Below are 23,048 nucleotides of genomic sequence, written 5' to 3'. Positions count from 1 at the left end.
TCTCCTGTTGTAGTTTCTGGATATGACTGATTGTTAAATCAGATCCTTGGTTGTTTTTTTTCTGCATAAAAAAGCTTTTATTGTAATTCCTAGGCAAGAGCATTACAATCCACGGGATGTTTTTCCTGCAACATGCAGACATGTCATAGAGAACAAAAGCGATTCTATGTTAGGGTTAATAGAGCAAAAGTAGGTGAATGAATGAAAATTTGGCTTCAACAAGCTATTTATATCTCTATAATTACAGTCTTTTTATGGAACAAGCCTGACTTCTGTCCCATCCTCTTCCTTTCCCCCACTTCCTTATTGCTATTGTCCTCCCTCCCTCTCTACAGCTGACGGTGCAGCCGCTGTCACCTCCTGCTGTCTGTCCCCACCTCCTGCTGTCTGTCCCCACCTCCTGCTGTCTGTCCCCACGCAGCCCTGCAGCCCTGCAGCCCAAACCACAGCTGAGCTCTGGGTGCTGCTGCTGCTGGTGCCCTCTGCCAGCTGGGACAGACACAGCCGTGGCTCTGGGACTTGCTATGTTTTTGCAGTTGTAAACAAGAAGGGTTGAAGCCGAGCTCTCTAAACATGACAAAATGCAGAAGGACAGTAAAGAGCACTTTGGAGCACCTTGGGCGGATGCTGAAAGGGATTATAACAGACTGAATAATATAGGAAACAAATCTAAGATTTTAGAGTTCACTTTTTCCAGTGGCTGATACCAATATCCTGAAACAGCCAATGTACTTTCTTCAAAATCAGAAGCAATGCCAGGAATTTAACTTGAGCAAACAAAATGTTTCTTTCCTTTTCCTGAATTTAAACTTTGCACCTTTATTTTCACTTGTGTTTAAGTTACTGGGGTTATTTTTCCTTTCTTGTAACTAAGTGCTTAAACAATCAGCTTCAATTACTTGGAAATTTGACCTGAACTTTTGATAACATTTTCCTAGGTTTTTGCATGTCTCTTCAGTCCTGTGAGGCTTGATGGATGTGATGTGAATGTAAGCTGCTAATGAAGGCCAAGAGAGGGGCTGGGAGGTGATCTCCTGCATGTGGCTCAGCTGTGTGCAGTGGAACGGGCCAGGAGAGCAGTGCAAGGGGCTCATGGGGTGCCTGCTTTGTTCATGGCACACAGTGTCAGTTATGTGTAACAAATAAAAGTGCTCACTTCATTTTTCTGGTATAGATTTCCTACAGCAAAGTATCCAAGTAGTATTTTGAACTAATCTGGGGCGTTTTTTGCAGTAATGGCTTTTCTTGACGAAGTGCTTTAAAACAAATGCAGTCTTCTCACTTCAGTGCTCTAAACTGTTTGGTTTGTATTGACAGCATCTGAAACCAGCAAAAGAATTGAGGTTAGAACTGCATGCTATACATGTACAAGAACTGGTAATGAGATTATAATGAAAGAGAGAAGTCAGCAGAATGCTTGAATTCTATCTATCTTGGGCAAATCCTGCAGTTTTTTTCCCCACAGGACACAAGGATGGTTTATAACCCAGTACCAAAACATTTATCACGGGCCGTTAGGCTGTGCCACTTCTTTCAAGCACCAGCTCCGTCTTGATGATCTGCATGCTTGCTATCCTCAGGTTGATAACTGCAGCCTGGGAAGCCACAGGAAGAAAGAAGTTTTTCTGAATGAGTTCCAGCTGGTTCAGTTTTTGGCTGTCCCTTTGCTAAGTAGCCCAGAACAAAACGAACTCGATGCTCGTGGCCTTTGCACGCTCTTAACTCTTCACTGAATATTGACTTTCAGCATCCTGGTTTTAAATCTGAGCTCACTCTTGGGTCTGTTCACAAAGTGCTCCTCCATCTCATCTGGTTGTTATCATGCTTACTGCAAAACAGATTTGTCAGTGAGGAAGGCAAAGCTGCAAGGACACGAAGTGGTTTCTTTGGTGGTGTGGAGCCTTTAGCTTTGAAAAGCTTGACGTAAGCCTTGAGACTTTTTATCTTCCTTTCCAAACATGCCAAAAAGCACTCAGCATTCCTCAGTTAAAATATGAACGCAGAAAACAACTGTATGTGTTAGAAGTTGGGGGCAATTAGTAAGTCATTTGTTACCTGAGGTATGCGGTTCTAAAGCGGTGATGCAGTGCCGATGCCTCTCTTGCTATAAGTATAAAGAATGCTTTTCATCTCCTTACCAAAAAAATAATAATGGGATGTTGATGGTTTCTACTGAAAAGTCATCCAGTATCCCTCAGAATTTGTTCTGGCGATAGTGGCTGAAGGTGCAGCAGTGCTGGGAGCAGTGCTCGATAGGTGCTGCTCTTTGCTGAGGATTTCTAGCAACTGCTTGTTGCAAGAGCTATTGAAGAAATACAAAATGAGCTTGTGTTTTAGAAAATCACCTTTAACCCACTGCATAGTTTTTCCCAAGGTTTGTTCTTTTGGTATCTGAGGATTAGGTCGGCTAAAGTTATCTTTCTGCCAAAATTCTGTGCTGGAAATTCTTTCCTCTGATGTTTCAAAAGAATGAAGAAATGTGGATTCTTGAATGGTTTGACCACGGTGGTCACGTTTGAGACTTAGAAGTTCTAAAAGTAGCTAGCAGCATTTGTTGTTTCTTACTTTTGGTGCCTTTAAAGACTTTTTTCTTGCTGTTCACTTTGCTGGCAATTAATGTCAGTATTGGAGGTGTCCTGGGTCACCACAGCAACTTCTTACCAGCAACCTTTCCTCAGTTCCCCGTGCAGCTTTATTTCAGTATGGATGCAAGCAGTCCTGCTTTGATAGGAGCCCAACTCGCAGGTAAAGCTTTAACACAGGTTTCCATCTGAATTAACTGATACTGTTCTCCTGATGCATTTGAGCCTATATGACTAATAGTTTACATAGTTTACAACTTACACATGACTTAACACCATTCATTTTTGAAATAATAGTGCTGTTGCTTGCAAGCAATCTATTTAGTGTTTGATGAGAACCAGACGTGAGTTTTGTACTGTTTATTAAAATAAGCTAATTAGAAAATTTGGTTCCTATTGAGTTGATTTTGTACCTTATTTAATTGCTGTAAGATATCAAAAATGCTCAATATTGGCTCTGTATACAAAAACAAATCTCAGTTTTCAAATTGAGATTAAGTACGCGTGAAATTGTATTCATTTTTCCTCCCACAGCATGGTGTTTTATGTTCAAATTGTTGTGCTGAAGTACTGATGCTACCTGTGTGTGAGGGACTATAAATACCAACCACTTTTTGGAGACAGAAAATGGGTTTTAGGTTAGAAGTTTAGTGTTCCTATTGAAATGGCACTTGGCTGTAGACCTCCAGCACGGTGCTTCCTGCTGACACAGGTTCTGCAGTGGAAGGGCAAACTTTTTCTTCCTCCTGCTCTGCAGGAAGATGGTTTGAAGCAGGCCGGTGTATGGGCAGAGAGCTGGAGGTGATGCTGGGCTCGAAAATACAGCCATCGTTGCTCCCCACACCTCAGGTGTAACAGCTGACCCAGGTTTGGTGCCTGTCATTATTCCAGCAATGTTTTGCACCACAGACAGAACCTGGGCTGGGTCTGTTTGAACTGGTATAGTTGCTTGGCTCGTTATAGACACGTGGTAGATATACTCAAACATATTACTTCTGGTTTGGTCTTTTGTTTTCTGCTTTTCCCTCCTTAATAAAGCAGCAGAGAGCAGTTGTGCTGCTTTTCCTATCGGACTTAGGAAATGCATGTCTTGTGAAAACTCCAAGTCCATTAATTGGATGGTGTTTTGTGGGAGGAAGAAAGCTGCTAATAGTATAAACGTGCTCATAACTGGAGTCTCACAAACTGCTTATAAAAAATATAGTTGTGCTAATGGTGTGGGTTGCCCCACAGAGAATATCTGGGAAGAGGGGGATCTAAATTTCTGTGTTTTATAGCGCACAGAATGCTTATTGGAAAAGACTTTCATGTACTGAATTAGTAAGCAAGTGATCAGCTGCAAGGGAGAATCTTTGCGAGCTTCTGTTTGAAAATGAAAATACAGTGCTTAACACTTCATACATTTAACTTAGGAAAGTGGAGATCAGAGAAATTAAATTAAACACACCTAAATTAAATGATGACTTAGCAGTAGAATGTGCTGCGAGGGCTCCCATTCTCATGAAGGAGTTAGAAGGTCGTTTCTGCCCAGGCAGTAGTGAAAACCAACGTAGTTTTGGACTCATTTCTAGAGTGCTTGTTGGCTTTTCTCTTGAATTTGATTCATAATTCATTGCTGTTCACCCGGTGCTTTCCAGAGGAACAATTCTGTATTTGTGAAGACTTGGCCAGCCTTTCCAGGACAGACCTGTTGTTTGCTGAGGTCACGGCATCAGGACTGCTTTGAGCTCGGTCCTCAGCTCCTCCTGTTGTGAGCAGCATTGGTTGAGTGTTCTGTTTTCTTAGGTACTTGTGTGGCTTTGAAAAAGGTGCTTTGAAAACTCCAAGTGTTAAAAGTGCAAAATATTTTTGGCCATCTTAGTAAAATTCAGTTTGGAATCTGAGTTATGAGTGCGTGTGGGTGGAGGAACATGTTTTTCATGCTTTAGGAATTTTTTTCCAGATGCTTTTTCAGCACTTGGGTAACTATAAAAGTGAAGTATTAAGACTTCAGCACAGTTTTTATTTAAATGTAATTTAAGAAAATGGAGCCACATAGCTTTGTGGCAAGCTTTCAACTTCAGAGCAATGATCTTGCACAATGCACGTTGGTGTCTGTTTCAAAATGTGAGCACAAGTATGTGCAGGCTGTGCAGATAAGCCTGTCTTGATAAATACTCTTTGCTTGAAAACAGAAATTATTCAAGTACGTGTGGCTGGGGACACGAGATGTGGAAGGGAAGAAATGCAGAACTGTGTTGTTCCCAGTGACTACAGCTTGCACAATCATGTGCGGAGTAAATGTAAAATGCTGGGTTTGGTTCCAGTATGAATCTTGTCATTTAAGTTGTTTTAGTTAGCTGTCAGCTAAGAGATAGAACAATATTCTGATCTTGGGGCAAATTAGTGATGCTTTAACAAGAATTTGTTGTTCTTTCCAGGTACTTCTGTTTCTTTCAAATGTGTGCAGAAGCTCACGCTATAGCTGAAGCCTGAGCATATGGACTGTTTTCAGGGAGCTGGGAGAGGAGACCATTTGTGGATGCTCTAGCAAAGCAAAACTTGACTGAGTTTGATGAGTCTTGGCGGCAGAGGACTGAGTTTTAAAAACCATGGAGTAGTTATATATAACTTAATGTTCTGTTCATGTTTTCTCTGGTTAAAGAGTGGTCAATTGAGTGTTTTTTGAGAAAGGCTCTCTTTGAGAACGAGTCTTCCAGCTGCTGTGAAATGGGGATAGCAGTAGCTAACTTAGTTCTTACTTCCAGTTTGCAAAGAACGTGGTTGTGCTCTGAATGTGGTGCCAGATGGTGTGCAAGGAAAAGGTCCAAGGACGTGAAGGAAACACGTGTTGCAAGGGTACTTCTCGATGGCAGAATTACTGTGTTCTTGCCCCAGTGTTCCTGGTTGTGTTCCCTACAACTAAGAAATCATTGTAGGGGCAAGGTAAGCTAAAGGTGCTGAAGTCACTTTGAGAGGTTTGCCCTCAACAACAGCAACAAAAAAGCCCTGGACCTAGTTTGAGTGAGAGGTGGGAGTTCACTGTAGCTGGAATTTGCCCCATTGTATAAGGGCTAAAGAAATTCCTTGGGTGACCTCTGTTTCAGATCTGGGGCTGGCTGAGGACAGCTGTAACAAACACTGCAGTAGTTGGGGTTACTTGGGTTTTACATCTGAGTAGAACATAGGAGATTGCATAGGGAGTATGAGAAAGTTCTTGGCCTGCACTAGAGGAAGGCATAGCAATCTTATAAGAAAACTGATGCAATAATAGGATTTAATGAAAAATGTAATCTGGGAGTTAGCCTTTGTATCAGGCATTTGTTACGGGTGAACAAAGGGGAAAGAAGAGAAAGAAGAGTTAGTATGAGAGATAATTGGATATGCTTATTTCTACTTGTCTAATTTGTGTGCCTTTCTCTGATTCAGCATCGGCATTAATTCAGCTTCCTATTGATCTCTTCTTTTTATTTAATCCCTGCAAAGTTCTCCAGCTAATTCCATAACTCTTAGTGTTTCTCCAAGGTTTGTATCTCAGTTCACTCTAAAACTTGCTTTACTGGTCGTGTTGCATGCAGTCTCAGTTAACTGGAAATGTAGTGGTGTTTGTTCTTCCAATAGTCCTGCACTGACTTTTCAGTGATTTACTTTATGGAGGGTTAATCAGACCCGCTGCTGTATACATGCAAGATATGAAGACCTCAGCCAGTCAGTGCCCAGGAGGATTTTTTCAGTTTGAGTAAGTTTTAGGAATCTTGGAGGTGAAACTGTTGGGTTTTGTCAACTTGCTGTTGTTTGTGCTGTGAGGACTCTCTCTCATGCATGACGTTTTTATGCTTAGGTAGGATGGAAATCTGATTCTTGGCAAAGTGGATACTTTAATGACATGTTAAAGGAGTAATAAAAATGGCTTTTTCTGGGTGTGTGGTTTTTTGAAGAGCTCTTCAAAGTTGTCTAGTGTTTGCAACTGGCTGCATGAAGCCAAGTTCCAGCCCACGAGGAAAGCATGCCTTGAAAAGAGGCTTTGATTCTCACTGCAGCCTACACAGAAGGGCCACAAAAAGGCTTCGTGCATCAAATCCAGCAACTCTTTGAGAACTGAGGTTTTCTAATGAAGCATTGCTTTAATCTGGCAGTTAAGTTTGGTTCCAGCTTCAGTACAGGCAGTCTTCAAATGCCTGGCTGTGATGTGTGGCAGCCCCAAAGTCTGAGGGTTTGGGCTGGTTTGCAGAGGACTGCAGGTCTGGTTGGCACCGTGGCACTGAGAGCATTCATGAAGGTCACTCAGTGTACACATCAGTGGATACACGTGTAAAATTAGTTCTGTACAGATAATTGGTTTCTTTGGCAGATGTAAGACTCAGTTTGGTTTCTTTTCTGCGTTAAGCACTGCAGTGATTCACTCACTGTAAAGTTAAAGCAGTCCGTGGATTTATGCATTGCAGTCTGAAGCAGACAGAGGAAGACTAGAAGTATTCTTAAAGCAAACAAGAAAAGGACTAGAATAGAAACCTTGGCCTTTGTGGTGACAGCTTAAGCTTCGATTTGTGAATAAAACGGTACCTTTCAGTTCAGTGATGTGGTTTGCTGCAGAGAAGCCGCATTTTGACACACTCGCTGCCTTTACCCTTTTCCATTCAACTTGCTCTTGTGCCCTATCAAACATAAATGATTGTCAGCCTTAAAAAAACAAAGCACTTGAACACCTTCGCGGGTTGCCTGGTAGTAGAAATAAAAACAAACGTTTTATCTGCAGCGAAGTCTCATTTAAGGTTATGTGCACAGAAGAGGGGCGATAAGCAGAGTCCTGTTTCAGGGTGCTCTGGGCGATGGCTGGGGGCATTTCTGAGCACTTTGCACACAAATTGTGTAGAAGAGTTCGAATGGGAAGTGATTTCCCATCACAGAGCCAGCAAAGGTTTTAACTGTGGGCTGTGGTGCTTTGGGCTGTTAGAGCAGCGTGTGGTAAATAGCTGACGCTTGTGCTTTTTCTTTTTTGTGTGAGCTGTTTGTTTGTTTGTGGAAGATTTGCTACACTTGGAGCCCATTATTTTTCCGTGCAGTCTTTTGCAGACTTTTTCAGGACGGAAGAGTCCGACAACTTGCAGTGTTTGTAATGCTTATGCTACAAATCTCCACGATTAAAGATGGTCTGCTCAGAAATAAATACTAAGTGAAGTCCTTTGTACGTCATTAGCCTGCTGGCCTTGTGTTTACCTTCTGTCAGAAAGTAAAATGAATATATCCTGGAATCTAGCGGCGTGTTTGCACAAGAACAAATGATTAACTTGGAATATCAAAGGGAAGGCCAGAGATGGCTGAGAGGTTTGTTTGCCAGCATCCCTCAGCACGACCTTCCCCCTTTCCCAAGGAAAACGTGGCCGTGGCCGTGCTGCCGGTGGCCTTGTCTCCCAGTCTAACCGGAGCGCTCAGCTGAATGCTGCTGGCTCAGATCGTAGCCACGTGTAAAAATCCTTCATTTCAGCAAGGAGGTGCTTACCTTTAACTCAGAGCACGGAGCTAAGTGTGAATTATTGCAGGCCCTAACGCAGATGCTGCTTTGCATTGGTACAGACGGGAGTCTGCTGAATCTTTGCACGCTGCAAAACTCACCTACCTGGAAACAAGGACAGCAGCATAGCGCCGTGCCGAGGGAATGCCGTGTTACGTGTGAGCGAATGCACTGTCGATGCAGAGAAACAGCAGTGTGAAAGACCTCCCTGCAGACCGGCAGCTATCCTTTGAGCCCGCTGTGAAGCAGGAACTTGGCACCTGAGCACATCTGTAGGCAGCTCTGTTTACCTGGGGACGTTTAATTGTTCCTCACCCGGGCTCTCCTCCTTCCCAGGAAGGCCGGTCACGCTCCGGAGGCCGCTCGCTGGTGAAGCAGCAGCTTTCTGATGCAATGCTCAGCCTGGCTCAGCGCAGGCAGCAGAGCCGTGCTTCCCTTCCTACACCTGCTGCAGCTCCTACAGATGATTCACTTCTGCTTTGGGAGGGGGTGAAGAGCCGGGGGCTGGCACGGAACTGCTCGCCTCCCTCGGGCTGCGCTGAATCCGCAGGGTGAATCCTGACTTTGTCTAAGCCTCGTCCTTTCTTCACCCTCTGCCAAATATGCTTTCACATTAATGCTTCACCCAGCTGGCTAATTTGGCCTTTGAAATTATCTCAGTAATGTCAGGTGCTTAAAAAAACATTCCCATCCCTTTATAAATATTATAATAGGGATGTGAAGACATTGCTTCAGTGTTCCTTGGGATCTACAGTATAAAAAGAAGTTCTTGAGTGCTGCATAGCAATCCGGAGTGCAGCATAAACAAATAGTGTGTCAAGCTGGAACAAGTCGGTTGGCTTTCAGAAGGCAGAATGCAAATGTCCGAGACAGGAGAATTAGTGCCTTTTGTAATTCTGAAACAAATGGGAGCAGATTTCTCCTGCTGATGAGCCATAAGCCTCGTTTGAAAGAAAGGAAAAGCACTTTGCAAAGGCTGGATGCTGGGTTTTGTGCAAAGCCCGAGCAGAGCAGCCGGTTTGCAGATCAGCATCCATCCCTTTCCCTGCGCCTCGTCTGTGGGCAGCAGCCTGCCATGCAGGGGTAGCTTTAATAACTTCTTACGCTTTTGTAGGTAAATCCAGCTGAATTCAGGGCTTTCAGTCTGAGATGGCAGCAGCCAGATCCCAGATCAGACTCGCTGAGGTCCTGTTGGAGGCTGTGCATTTAAGAAGCAAATTGGGCACAGCTTTACGGACCTGGAGGTGCTGTGTGCCCACTGCTGATGTGGTTTCGTGTCCAAGCGTCCCAGTGCTGACTTTTGTCACTTGTTGCTTTACTGGAATTTAGAAATGGATACCCTTGAAGTGATAGGGCACTTGAAAATATTTTTCTTAGTGAGTTTCATATGCAAATAGTGGAGCAAAGCCAGAGGTCCCTCTCAGGCAGCCTGTTCCTACAGGTTGCTCCATAAAAGTTTGTCTGCCACTAGCTGTTATGCCAGTGTTCTTACTAGAAAGAATAATGGTTTTTTTGCAACCTAAAATTGAGGGTTTCACAGGCTGCAACTGGCAAATTGGCAACCATGCTCCTTGCTGTAGACTGAAAGCCTGTGGCAGAGAGAAAAGAATTAACTGAAAAATGTAATTCTTTGGTAACAGCTTTAGAAGCTGCGGCTGCTGGTGAGCTCTAGAAAGCACACCTGAAATGTAAAGTAAATGTGATAATTGTATGGTCAGACAATATGCAGATTGTAACAGATGGAGTACATATCCAACTTCATAACATATTCTTCGAATTGGGGATGGAAAGTGGCAGTTATGTTGAGTTATGCGATTCAAAAAAGAAAAAGCTCCACCACTCAGAGGAACTTTAAATTCATTTTGGCGAGTGCTGGAACGTTCCAGTTCTGATTTTACCTGGACTCATTGCCTGCTCTTCTGGTTCTTTTTTCCTTGTCAGGAGGAGGAAATTAAGCTTGGCCCTGTTGTGCTTCCATAGAGCAGCAGAGGCTGATTCTGTCATCCTGTTCTATTTCAAACCGAATTGCCACGGTCCTGCAGACTTTTCCTTTTTGGTCAGCTGTTAAAATGCTCAAGAGGAGCTTTCCCTGAACATGCAGTTTACCAATCTCAGAAGCACATAATTTTTAATCCATTCTAAAAATAGTTTCATGTAGTGGCTGCTTTAATTATTAATAAAACCGAAGGATTTGTGTATTTTTTTTTTCCTATGAACATCTGTGTTAAGCTGGGATGGCTCTGGGCTGTTGGCTTGTCATGTGAGATGAGGCAGTTCTTATTCTGCAGGATGTTTCAGCTGATGGACCATTGCTGTGGAATTCCAGTGGAAGTGCAAAAGAAATATATACATCTTCACTGTGCCCAGCATAGAGCTGCTCTGTGTAAATGCTCCTGGGGCTACTGGAAGTGCAGGGCCAGGCAGATGAGAAGCATCTGTGCTGGGGGAAATGACCATCTCGAGTTACTTGTGAGCGTTCATTCTCGTGCTGAAGGATAGAACTTGGTGGGGAAGAGACTCCCTCAAAGGCTAAGTCTTATAAATACCTTTCTTGGTTCTTTTTTCTCCCAATGTTAGGCAAGTCAGAGCTCTCATGTTCTCATGTTTGGCTCTGTAGTTACTTTTTCTGGCCTATGAGTGTAATGGATGCTGAGCTACTTGAATTATTGAGGCTGTGCTGGGCAGCCCTTACTAAACAGCAGAAATTAGGCTTGTAGCTGGTAGTAGACCAAATAGAAATGGAGATTGGTGCAGGTTTCTTGATCTCATTTTTGCTTGAACCACTCTGTTAATGATGGAATTGGAGAGGGGGAAATGATGTCTCAATTGTGGCCCTTGCAAAGGAAAAATCTTGATGCTTTCTTTTCCCTCAGTATTTCTATTTTCTCTTGAATGAAGTCGTGTGATGTTCATCTCAAAACCTTTCTGTATTGGCGAGGTGTTGAGGCTGTTAGAGCAGCACCTCCAAGAGTTGGCTGTGCTGATGCCCTGAAAAGCAGGAGGCTGCACAGTGTCTGCTAGGACCTGGTGCAGAGGTCACCTCCAGGAGCCCTGAACCATTCTTGGTTCAAAGCCTGCATTGTAAGATGGGTGAAACAACTGCAGCAAAATCTTGTTTAAGCACATAAGCATGTAGCATAGAAAACAAGGAGGCTTTGGCACAAAGAGATGTGCAGCAAATCTGTACTTTGCAACAACGGAACAAACCAGCAAAGTCCATTTCCAATCACAGATAAAGAACATGATGCTCATATTTAATATTTGGGTTTCTTACAAGAATTAAGATCAGTAGTATTGTAAGGGTATGGTTGCTGTAAGGCTTTGTTTGTTCTTAAGATTTCTTACTGTGGTATTTTGTTTTGCAGTATTATGTGCCAAGAATCTTGCAAAGAAAGATTTCTTCAGTAAGTATGCCTTAATTGTATAACTTTCTGCTCTTAATTAATCAGGTTTATCTCTAGATTGTGCTTTACTGTCTTGGCTCATTTTTGTGTGTGGTTCTGTGTTCTGTGGTTCATGCTTGCAGTAGCATTGCATTACTGCACAAACACACGTTGTCCTGAACTGTATTTGGGTGGTGGAGGTTCCAGTGCTGGCAAGACCAAGGATCTCAAATTCTTGTTGAAAGTCTGGCGGTGAGACTGCAAGCAGGTTGCTACTTACAGTTCTTTCTGTGGGTTACAAATAGCATCCATCTCTTGTGGAAGTATTTGCAAAACATGCCAGGGGACCAAGTAAAGTATCCCAGAGCTGCAGTCTCAATGTTATGTTAAGGATTGAATAAAAATGCCCACTTTCCAGTATGCTTATACCATTTAAGCTAAACTATTAAATTAAGCACGTTTAGCCTGTTTCCTAAATTATTTTACTATTTATGACAGATAGAAACGTGTAGTACCTTGTTCTTTAAATAGGATCTGCTTTCTCTATTTTCGGTTTGGGGATAATGGCAGCTTTCCTTTCTTGAGGGGAGAAAACATGCAGGACTTCATGATATCATTATCTGGGAAGAAACAAAACAAAAAGTATGAAGTGTAACAGCCCCTTTTCCCTTCCACAGGACTTCCTGACCCATTTGCAAAAATAGTTGTTGATGGGTCAGGTCAGTGCCACTCAACTGACACTGTGAAGAACACGTTGGACCCCAAATGGAACCAGCACTATGATCTGTGAGTTGTTCATTAGGTCATAAGTAAACTCGTGTGTATGTGCATATAAATATATATATATTCCAGAAATTTATCTGATAAGTGAAAGAGAAGAATTGCCACTGGTGCTTCATCACGCGTTACCAAGAAGAATCATATTTGCTGAGGAGGACTAATATTTGCAATAACAAAAAAGTACCTGCTAATAAAGGTTTGCTTCTGTTGCCTCTAGGTGTTTGAATTTGGAAATATGTGTATGTTAGGTACAGAGCACCACTGCTTGGAGTGAGCTCTACAGGAGGAGCGCAGTTCAGCTTTAAGAACAGATTGTCCTTGTAGCGATTCATTGTCTTCAAAATATTAGAAAGATAAATTTTAGAAAAGTTTTCTACATCAATTAGTTTGACGCTGAGGTTTTAATGAGGCTGTCTGTGGTTAATTTGTGCTGCAGGAATATTAATTTAATGTGCTATGTAACGTGCAGTAATTCATTAATAACAGCATTCCAGGCTTAAGCACTTCTGTATTTATAATAAAGGAGCGTGACCAATGTGCTCCAGTGTAGCAGAATTTGAACCACAGAAATGCTGTGAAGTGGTATTTTTTTTTAAAATGACTCTTCTGATATGTATTTTTTTTAGATATGTTGGGAAGACAGATTCCATAACCATCAGTGTATGGAACCATAAAAAAATCCACAAGAAGCAGGGAGCTGGCTTCCTGGGGTGTGTCCGACTCCTCTCCAATGCCATCAGCAGGCTAAAAGATACTGGATGTAAGAGCAGCTCCTACCTGGCACAGTCAAGAACCTTCAGTGCCTTGTGTCTGAGTAGTGAGTAGTGTTCTCTCCCAGCCCCTCAGTGTTTTGTTGATGTTTCCAATTCTTGTTTGCAGACCAGCGTTTGGATCTATGCAAACTAAATCCCACAGATACTGATGCTGTGCGAGGCCAAATAGTGGGTAAGAATACTCTTAGTTAAACATTTATCTTCTTAAATACACTATGAGGGCAAATGATGTATTGAAGAAGAAACCCATAGTTATTGCTTCGGCGCCTTTTCTGTGTTGTTTCTTTAGGTTTTAATGGGATTAGGTTACGTAACAGCAATTGTTTTGTTGTACTCCTACAAACGAGTTGATTTGCTCTTATTTAATAATGGCAAACAATATTAAAAAGAGGGAGTGGATTTGGCAAGGTTCCTATTGCAGCTCTGGAAGGCTGAAATGTTACTGTAAAACTAATAGCTTTTGGACCAAGATGACAGGCAAACAGGACATTACCAGGATAAGAGAGACCTAAAGAAGGTAAAAGAAATTTTGCAAATTGCTGTTGCAATACCATCCTTGATTTTGGGCTATTTCAATTTCTTTCCACTACTGTCAATGCTGGTTTTGCATCTAACTTAACCCATGTCACCACATTGCTCTGCCTCCCCCTGCCCTGCCCTGAGCCCAAGCTTTTCAATAGACGTCAGTATGTTCAGCGAAATCAGAATTCTCACCGTACTGATGACATCTAGTGGTGAGCAGTTTCCTCCCAGCTAACCTTCCTGAAACCTCATGAAATGCAGATGCGGGGCCTGATATTTGATATTCACAGAAATAGAACCAGCTTGTTTTGATGATGTGATGCCTCTGATGTCTTTCCACCCTTTTTAAAAAGTCAGTAATGTGTCAGGATTGTGGAGGGAGCTGGGGCGAGTGGTGTGCTCTCACATGTCAGCATGGTTTTAGTGTTCTTCAGTGTTTTACCTGTGTGAATGTGGGTTGTCTGGTTTTTGTTGTTGTTTAGGGAACAATTATTAACTTGCATTTGGTTTTTATTTCAGTCAGTTTACAGACACGGGACAGAATAGGCACCGGAGGTTCTGTAGTAGACTGTAGAGGGCTTTTGGAGAATGAAGGGTAAGGATTCCTTTCTTTACACTTCCTTAGAAAACAAGTTTATATGAGGGAAGAATATAATGACTATTATCTTCTCTGGGAATATGTAACAGGTAGGAAAGCTGTAGCTGAGTGCTTGCTCAAAGAACATCAGCTAAACTGACTAGGACTTGATATTTCTTGTTACCAGTGCTTCTGGCACTTCTGTTTAGCTAAGAAATTTGGTGTAAGAAAATGGCATGTCTTGGGTTGGAAGTTACTTGAAGTAACGGAGAGAGAGAGAGAAAACTTGTTTCTGCATTCATTTCTGTGATGGAAAATCCTGAAGTTTCCCCATTTTCAGAACGGTTTATGAAGATTCCGGACCAGGGAGGCCACTGAGCTGTTTTATGGAAGAACCAGCACCCTACACAGACACTACAGGGGCTGCAGGTGGAGGCAATTGTCGCTTTGTAGAGTCCCCCAGTCAAGATCAGAGGCTTCAGGCACAGCGACTTCGGACTCCTGAAGTCAGAGGTCATGTACAGACACCTCAGAACAGACCTCATGGTCACCAGTCTCCTGACCTACCTGAAGGCTATGGTAAGAATTTTCCAGAACCATTAAATTTAAGTTTTCAAAAGACTTCAGAGGACAATTCTCCCATGTTACCATATTGATGTGGTTTACCTGTTAGGACACGCAGTATCCGTGAGCATCTAATGGTCTGCATTTTGGAAAAGGAACTAAGCAGTGCAGCTGCAAGTTTGAGATTGTCTAATTAGCAGTTGTCTACTCCAGGATACACTGAAGGGTTGATGGTAAATTAAACATGAGTTTGTGGTATGATGCTGTTACAGAAAATTCACTGCTAATCTTGGCATTGTATCTAGGGAGAACGAATGTAAAGAGCTCTTTAAACTAGAGCAGTAATGCTATTTTTTCCTTCCCCCTTGGCGTATCGTGTAGGTTTGAGCCCACATTTGAGAAAAGATCAGGAAAATAGAAAAGCAAAGAAGCCAGTAGTACAGAAGATTAGGAAGGATAAGATTAAGGAGAATTTAAAGCTTGGAAAAGAGCACGCCAAATCTAGGAGGAAAGAAATCCAGTTTGGGGGTTTGAGATGTCTCAAGATCTAAAAATAAAAATACAAACTGAAACATGCTGGATTTTTGAGTTTGAAAAGGATTGCTGAACTGTGTAGTTGAGTAAACTTGTGAGGACTGTGTTTAAGGGCAAAGTAGTCCGTGCTGCAAGAGATCAGGTGGGATGGCTCAAGTACTTTCTCCTAGCTCTGACAGAAAGACAATGTACGTTAATGGCTTCAAACAAACTGTTTATTCAGGTTGGTTTTTTTTAGAGTTGTGCCTTACAGTAATCTTCCATCCATTTTCACAGAACAGAGAACAACGGTACAGGGACAGGTTTATTTTTTGCACACGCAGACTGGAGTTAGCACATGGCATGACCCTAGGATACCAAGGTATGTATTTCTAGTTACAAACTCAGGGCCATGGGGTGGGATTCTGTGCATGTACAGATGTAAGCTGAATCTTTTAGAGCAAAAATCTGTGAAATCTTTAAGAGTAATAATTATAAAGCAGACTATCTAAACCTAAAGGGAGAGACATGAGCAGGGGGTGATTTTGGATCTCTCCAGTCAGCTTTTCGCCATACATTAAATAATGACTTTTTGAAAGAGAGAATTACCTACCAGTGAAACAAGCAAAGAGAAGTGTGTAGTCCTTCAGGAATTACCACTTGACAAACCCTTCCAAAAATGTCAACGTGACTTCATTATTGGTTTTGTGAAGCTGGATTTCTGAATCAAATATTTTTTGTTTAAAAACAGCTTGGACTACAAATTAAATAAAAAAGTGACTGCTTCCTGAGTATTGAATTAGTAATTTCTGCTATAGCAGTGCCCATTCTTGTACAACCGAAGCTGAGAGATTCCTTGTTGTCTTTAAACTTGAAGTAGTGTTGGGGCTTTTATGCTTCAGACCAATGATTTGCAGCTAGGAAATTCGAATCCTCCACATGATTAATCTAGTAAAGCCTCTTTAAAACTTAACCTGCAGTTAATCCAGGTCTTTGTGACTAAGGTCTGTCTGTCTTCCTTGAGGAGCTCTGAATCTGGGCTGTTTCACTGCACACCCAATTCTGTAGCAAAGCACAGCGTTTGTAACTCTTCAGCTGCTGTGTTCATTGTATGATAGACCAGTGTGGTACAGGATATTAGAAAAATTATACGCAGTAGTGTAGGCAAAAGTGTTGATACAACCACAGTGTATGGGAGGATATGAAAAAATGAGGTTTAGAGGGAGATAAAATAGCTGATGTTAGATTAGCTGGTGCTGTTGGAAGAAGAAATGACAATACTCATTCTTCATGTCACTCAAGTCTGGCTTGGATGCCCAAAGCCATATTTCTTCTTCAAGTGATCCTGATGTACTTAATGAAAGCTACTGCTTCTTTTTGCTATAGATTTTAGCCAGCTTTTTGGGACCAGCAATCTCCTCTTACAAAGTGGAGATGGCTTTTCTTTACCACCAAGTTACAGTGCAAAAATGTAACCTTGGCATTTAGCACAGATGTAGGTTAAAACTTGTTGTAATCAGATCTCTAAAGCACTTGCAGATGCGCAGCTGATTGAAACAAATGGTTACAGCTATAATCTTCTTTCAAGGAGCCTAACAAAGGCTGGTCTGTCTCCCTGTGTACCCCACGCTGGCTTATGCCATCCCTTGACAGTAATGAAGCCTTTGATGTACAAAGTGTTCTAGCCTTTCTAAAGCCTCTCATACCCTTATGCTGATGTTGGGTTGTTAGATTTAGGTAAGGAAATCTAGGGAGTGATGTCTTCAACCCTGCATAATAGATAAACTCACCTCAACTGTCTAGAGAATACCTCACTTAACAGCATTTCTGCCAGAACAAGAGTCTCCACGTTCCCCTCCTTTTTCTTGCCATTGTCGGTACTGCAAGGGGTAGCTTTAAAGCATTTTAAATTCTCGAGCTGTAAATACATCCTGTGTGTTGAATTTAAATGCTATTGTGCTGCCTGGAGGTGAGTGATTGCCTTTAGCAGCGCTTACACAGAATGGCACCTTAAAGCTATCACGAATGAAAGGGATGAACAGGTCAGTGAAGCCTTACTGTGAGCGATTTCTCATACTTAAGTTTCTAACCTTGCTAATTAAAGAGGTGAGTTTTTCTTTTTAGGTGATCTTAGTGTTTGGCTGCCTTGGTTTCTTAACCTGCTGGTTCTTTGGAGGCAGTGGTTGGTTTAGAGGCATTCCATTTTTAGGTTTTCTGCGGCTCGCATTAATGTTAATGGGATTTTTCTTTTTTTTTCTGTGAAATTTCTCTCTCCTTTTGCAGCTCTGCCTAAATGATGATGTTGCATGTTGAAGTTACTTTTAAGCTGCAAGGCTTTGTTACTTTCAAGGACAGATTACAAAGTTGCACTGCTTAGATGGAGGCTTCTAAAAAGGCGACATTAAAGTAGCTATCCTGCGCTTCTTTCCTGAGATTTTGGTAGCCTGGAATCTCTGAGAACCAAATTAACTCCCCCTCCCCATCTCCTGAATGTAATTGGTTCCACCTTCACTTCGGCAGTGCTTTAACTTTGTTTACTTTTCTCCTTAGAGACCTTAACAGTGTGAATTGTGATGAACTGGGACCTCTGCCTCCAGGTTGGGAAGTTAGAAGTACAGTTTCAGGAAGAATATATTTTGTAGATCATAACAACAGAACCACACAGTTCACAGATCCACGACTACATCACATCATGAAGTAAGAGGCTTGCACGATAAATAATTCATCTCAAGTTTGGATTCTTAAACCATTATTTTTGTACAATTTTAACTACAGTTAAAGCCTGGGAGTCATGAGGGACTGAAAAACAAATCACTGTGTAATGATATTAGGCAACAGATCCAAGGAGGTTGATTTCTGTGTGGGTCTAATCAGGGTCTGAATATTTGTTGTCAACCCTACTTCTGTCCAAACTTCACGCAAAGGCTCTGCAAAACTGTTTTTATTATGCTTTGCAGTCCCCAGGGAGGGCTTGCATATTTCTGCACAATGCTGGTCTTTTAAGTTGGTTTGACAAAACTGCACCAAGTTGTGTTGGTGAAAATATGCAGCTCTAGAAATGCTGGGATGTGGGGTAAGGATCTGCCAGGCAGTTCCACAGCACTCCACTCATGTCTCTCTGGCTTAGCAGTTCTAGTTCTAGTTCTGTGCTAACTCTTGGTGGACATGAGTTGGCTTTGTGCTCCCTTGAGCTCCAGACAACAGGAATATAAAGCCAACTGCAGTCAGGTCGCCTGATGCTGTGCACAGCCTGCTCAGGTTTAGCAGATTTAATAAATTCAAGCTCTGCATCATGCAAAAGCAGCTGCACTGTTACAGAACTGACCCTGGAAGAAGCCTGATTGTGTGCATCGTGCCTGAGTTCAGAATTTGCATTGGATCCAATTTGTCTGTGCTTGAAGCCTACTGCAGAATCTCTTATCTAAAAAATAAAATGGATCCTCAGCCCAAATAAAGGCGTGACCAATGAGGATGAATGTTTGAAGCTTCATCTCTCTGGGACAAGTACATATATCTCTTCCAATGATTGTAGAGGTAGTTCTATTCTACTGTGCTATCCCTACTTTGATGGAGCTGGAAAAAAAAATTCATTGCAGTTGTGAGATGGTTCCATTTATAAAGCTATTGTTTCACTAGAGATCTCTTTTCTTGTTATACTCCTCAAGAGAAGTACCAGAAAGTTTTATTCTTTTTACATCTTCCTTATTGTAACGCTTCTAGAATAAATATTTTGCTTTTCTTTCAAAGTCATCAATGCCAGCTAAAAGAGCCCAGCCAGCAGCCTCTGCCGGCTCCAAACGAGGGGTCTGTGGAAGAGGGTGAAGAGTTGCCTGCACAGAGATATGAAAGAGACTTGGTGCAAAAACTGAAAGTTCTTAGACATGAGCTGTCCCTTCAGCAGCCACAGGCAGGTCACTGCCGAATTGAAGTATCCAGAGAGGAAATATTTGAGGTATTTGATGGACTCTTTACTACTAATATCAACTTCTCTTGCTCAAGTTTAATAAAACTGGTCTTACGTCAAGTCTGTTTAATGAGAGAGAAGTGGTGAATCCAGTGGTATCATATGGGTCATCACAACTCTGATTAAATTAAAGACATTTTTTTAGTTTCATGTTTTAACTTGGACATTTGTAAGAATGAGTAGTTTGGGGTTCTTTTGCAAATACAAATTTTTAGCTGCTAAAAGTCTTTCACCTTACATGAGGAAAGCTGGATTATGTAAACTTCACATGGATTTTGCTGACAAATTTGAGCATTCTTTTTCATTTACAAATGACAGCAGTTGAAAACTTAAAAGGAATGGCATCTGCTTGCTATTACCATTTATGTGTGTAGGCATGTAAAAGGTAACTCTAATTGGGCATTCTTCTATTCTTAGATTGGATTATTTTTTAAGTACCTTTGTAGCAAAAGGGAATTAAGCTTTTTGTGGACTTTACACCAACAAATATTAGTGTTGTCATTGAAATGTGCTTTAGATTAGCCCTTTAGCAGAATGTTTTCTGTAGCGGAGTAAAAATCTATGTGTTATACTAATGCTTCTTAGAGCTAATTAAAAGAAAAGAAATAAAATGTCTAATCTGTTAAAAAAAAACCCCAACCTATAAATATATGTGTACACATGTGCAGGAATCCTACCGTCAGATAATGAAGATGAGGCCAAAGGATTTGAAAAAGAGGCTTATGGTAAAATTTCGAGGCGAGGAAGGCCTGGATTATGGAGGAGTAGCAAGGTGGGATTTTAGTTTTTCTGACACTTTTTAGCAGTAAAATTGGTGTTTCTTTGTGTGTGTGTGTGTGTGTGTTTTTCAGTGAGTCTTGTTCAGACTTGATTTATTTAAATATGTCTCTGACAATGTTTAGGGAATGGGTAAGGAATGAGATGGCATTGTCTCATGGCTTACTAGCAATGTTAATTCATGTTAGTTTCTTCACTACTTATAAACTAAAACCAAGCTAAGAAACTGATAACTGTGTTAGTGGTTCACGATAACTGTTGTCTAAAGTTTAAGTGGAAGTTGCTTTCTTCTAAAATAACACTTTTTTTTGGCAGAGAATGGTTGTATTTACTGTGCCATGAAATGTTGAATCCATACTATGGACTCTTCCAGTACTCTACAGATAATATTTACATGCTGCAAATCAATCCAGATTCCTCTATCAATCCTGTAAGTATTGACTTCTGAGCAATATGTGTACTTCAAGAGATTGTCTCCTGCAGCTTATCATTGCAGCTGATTTTTTCATGGTGAGAACATCGACAGCGAAGCGGGGTAAAAACATGTTAACAAGTCTTGTGTTGTTATGGTACAGAGGAGCAGGGTTTGCATAGAAGTGACATGAGAGAAGAGTTCTCTTTTGATAAGTATCTGAATTCTTTTGGCTGTCATTTGAGACTCCTTGGTACTGGCTGGGGTGCTTGTTGTTTCTGGGATAGGTAAAAGTACTCTTCATTTTAAATACAGGTGATTGTGCAAACACTGCATCCTAAGCAGTGTCTGCTCCATGACTGTAGGGACTTGTAAGCCTTGTTTGCCCTTTCTCAATAAACTCCTGTGTTGTTTGGGTGTTTTCTTCCCCATTATTGGAGGCCTTGTATTGATGTAAGCCCTAAAAGGAGCAGCAGTTCTGTTTGCAAGGTCTAAAGTACTTGTGTATAATTTATTAGATAAAGCACAGAGACTTGTTTGATGTGTTTGATCATTAAATGCTTCTCTTGGTTATGTTACGAGGAAAAATTGTGGTTCCTTTTGCCCAGAGGGCTGCAGATGACTTACACTTAAAGAGCCACCAGGTGTCAGTGTTTGAGCGTCTTTGTGCTGCCTGATTTTCTCCTCTCTCTGCAGGACCATTTGTCTTATTTCCATTTTGTCGGTCGGATAATGGGTTTGGCTGTGTTCCATGGACACTATATCAATGGGGGGTTCACGGTTCCCTTTTATAAACAGCTCCTGGGGAAACCCATTCAGCTCTCTGATCTGGAATCTGTTGACCCAGAACTACACAAAAGTTTAGTCTGGATTCTGTAAGTACCGTGTTTATCAGTTGTCTTGCTGTGGAGAAGATTGTGCTTTGCAGAAAATAGAAGGGTCAGTAATGGGGGAGATGGGTACAGAATTCCCAAGTAACAATTTCTGTGTCAAAAAGCTCAAGGTATTTGAGGAAAAAAATGCTCATGTAAGCTGTGTTAGGCCTCCTTGTAGTAAATTAGGTTCTAAATTAAGTGTTGCATGAGTGTGGTAGAATACTACAGTATCAAAATCCTCAGAACTCTGTCCTGAGTTTGGAAGTACAACCTTTGGCCATAAAAAAAAACATGGATTTAAAAAAAAAAACAAAAAAGAAACTAATATTGATTAAGAAGAAAATAAATGGAATTAATTTGAACTTTGCACATGTACAGCGTAGAACAAAATCCATCATCATGAGGTGTAGCTTTGGGATTCTCTAGTATTGCTTTGCGTTGTCACTTTTTCATAAAGACTGTTTTAAATTTATGTTTATAGTTATTGGTATGTTATTGAAAATAAAATAACTGTGATTTCTTCTGTGCTTCACTCATGATGAGTGTATGTGCTGTACATGACAGCAAATTGGATCATTGTGTGTGTGTGTGTGTGTGTGTGTGAATTTAGGGTTTAATTATTTGTTCATTATCCCAAATACTACTACAATTGTAGTATTTGTAGTATTAGAATGACAGCTCTGGTGGGGCTCCTCAGCAGGCAATAAGCCATATAGAAATCAGTGACTGTGGCAGCATTCCTCTAGTGGTGTGGAATGCAGATAGATGGTTACCAGGTTTATCCTGAAGACTCTGTGTGCTCAAATAACAAGCTGTCAGCATCGTCACTGCAAGTGATCAAAATTACAGAGCTTACCTTCTGTCTTTCATTTGTTAGAGAGAACGATATCACCCCGGTTCTGGACCATACTTTTTGTGTGGAACACAATGCTTTTGGAAGGATTTTACAGCACGAACTCAAACCAAATGGCAGGAACATTCCAGTGACAGAAGAGAACAAGAAAGAATATGTCAGGTATTGCAGAACAAATCCATATCCTGCACATGTAGAGAAAGGAAGGCAGTGAACACATTGCTTTTTTTTTTTAATATGGGTATTTCGGAGGGAAATACCTGAGTCATAAATTACCTGTTTTCATGCAACGTAACGTAGTAGAGCCTGGGAAGAAGAAGTTGTAAATTGCACTTTGTGTTGTCTGTTAATGGTGTAATAATTAAACGTTGATAGCAAAAGGAATTAATAATAACTTCTTTCATACAACAAAATGTGTTCTAAAAGTTCCTCTGTAAACTTTTCCAGCCTTGCTCTAAAAAGCCCAGTCTTATCCAGCTTATCACCCTGACTTTTTTTCCTCCCCCAGGTTGTATGTGAACTGGCGATTTATGAGAGGCATAGAAGCACAGTTCTTGGCTCTGCAGAAGGGTTTTAACGAACTCATTCCCCAACATCTCCTCAAGCCTTTTGACCAGAAGGAACTTGAGGTACACATTTTATCTGCTTGGAATATCAGTTCCTCATTCATACGTTCTGTACCCAAGCACTGATTTGAAAATAAATAACAACACAATTTATTGCAGTTTATATACCAGAAGGCTGTGCATTTGTTTAACCAGACACTTTCTGTTTTATTCTAGACTTGCTTTTGGGTTAGTGTTAGTGAGAGGACTGCTTGAACAGGGAAGACAAATACACCGTATTGTGTAACCAGGCACTAATGCTCAAAGCAGGTGGTCTGGGTAGAGAGAGGGAGCATTGCAAGCCTGAAGAGCTGCTGGCAAGACCTAACCTGTTGTTTGCCCCAGTACTTGTTTCCTTCAATGACTGTTTTAATGTG

At 41.4% G+C, this 23,048-nt stretch overlaps 1 protein-coding gene across 5 annotated transcripts in view; it reads left to right on the top strand.

Moving 5' to 3' along the window:
- The window catches only part of SMURF1 (SMAD specific E3 ubiquitin protein ligase 1), a 42,782-nt gene that overhangs the window by 13,235 nt on the left and 6,499 nt on the right, over positions 1–23,048 (top strand). For 2 of the 5 annotated variants that reach the window (XM_085237506.1, XM_085237505.1), the window contains exons 2-15: positions 11,439–11,477; positions 12,134–12,242; positions 12,863–12,996; positions 13,116–13,181; positions 14,051–14,126; positions 14,449–14,687; positions 15,483–15,567; positions 17,736–17,882; positions 18,933–19,137; positions 19,818–19,921; positions 20,242–20,356; positions 21,035–21,213; positions 22,091–22,228; positions 22,575–22,695. In XM_085237506.1, the coding sequence (XP_085093632.1) occupies positions 11,439–11,477; positions 12,134–12,242; positions 12,863–12,996; positions 13,116–13,181; positions 14,051–14,126; positions 14,449–14,687; positions 15,483–15,567; positions 17,736–17,882; positions 18,933–19,137; positions 19,818–19,921; positions 20,242–20,356; positions 21,035–21,213; positions 22,091–22,228; positions 22,575–22,695 (1,757 nt within the window). Of the gene's footprint in view, positions 1–11,362; positions 11,478–12,133; positions 12,243–12,862; positions 12,997–13,115; positions 13,182–14,050; positions 14,127–14,433; positions 14,688–15,482; positions 15,568–17,735; positions 17,883–18,932; positions 19,138–19,817; positions 19,922–20,241; positions 20,357–21,034; positions 21,214–22,090; positions 22,229–22,574; positions 22,696–23,048 lie in introns of those variants that run through there. The other 3 variants (XM_085237504.1, XM_085237503.1, XM_085237502.1) reach the window with 2 other exon arrangements.

The sequence above is a fragment of the Meleagris gallopavo genome, chromosome 16, assembly GCF_905368555.1.
Source record: "Meleagris gallopavo chromosome 16, MGAL_WU_HG_1.1, whole genome shotgun sequence".
Classification (NCBI taxonomy): Eukaryota; Metazoa; Chordata; class Aves; order Galliformes; family Phasianidae; genus Meleagris; species Meleagris gallopavo.
Note: the sequence above shows the minus strand (reverse complement) of the source record. Positions and strands in the feature narration are given on the sequence as shown.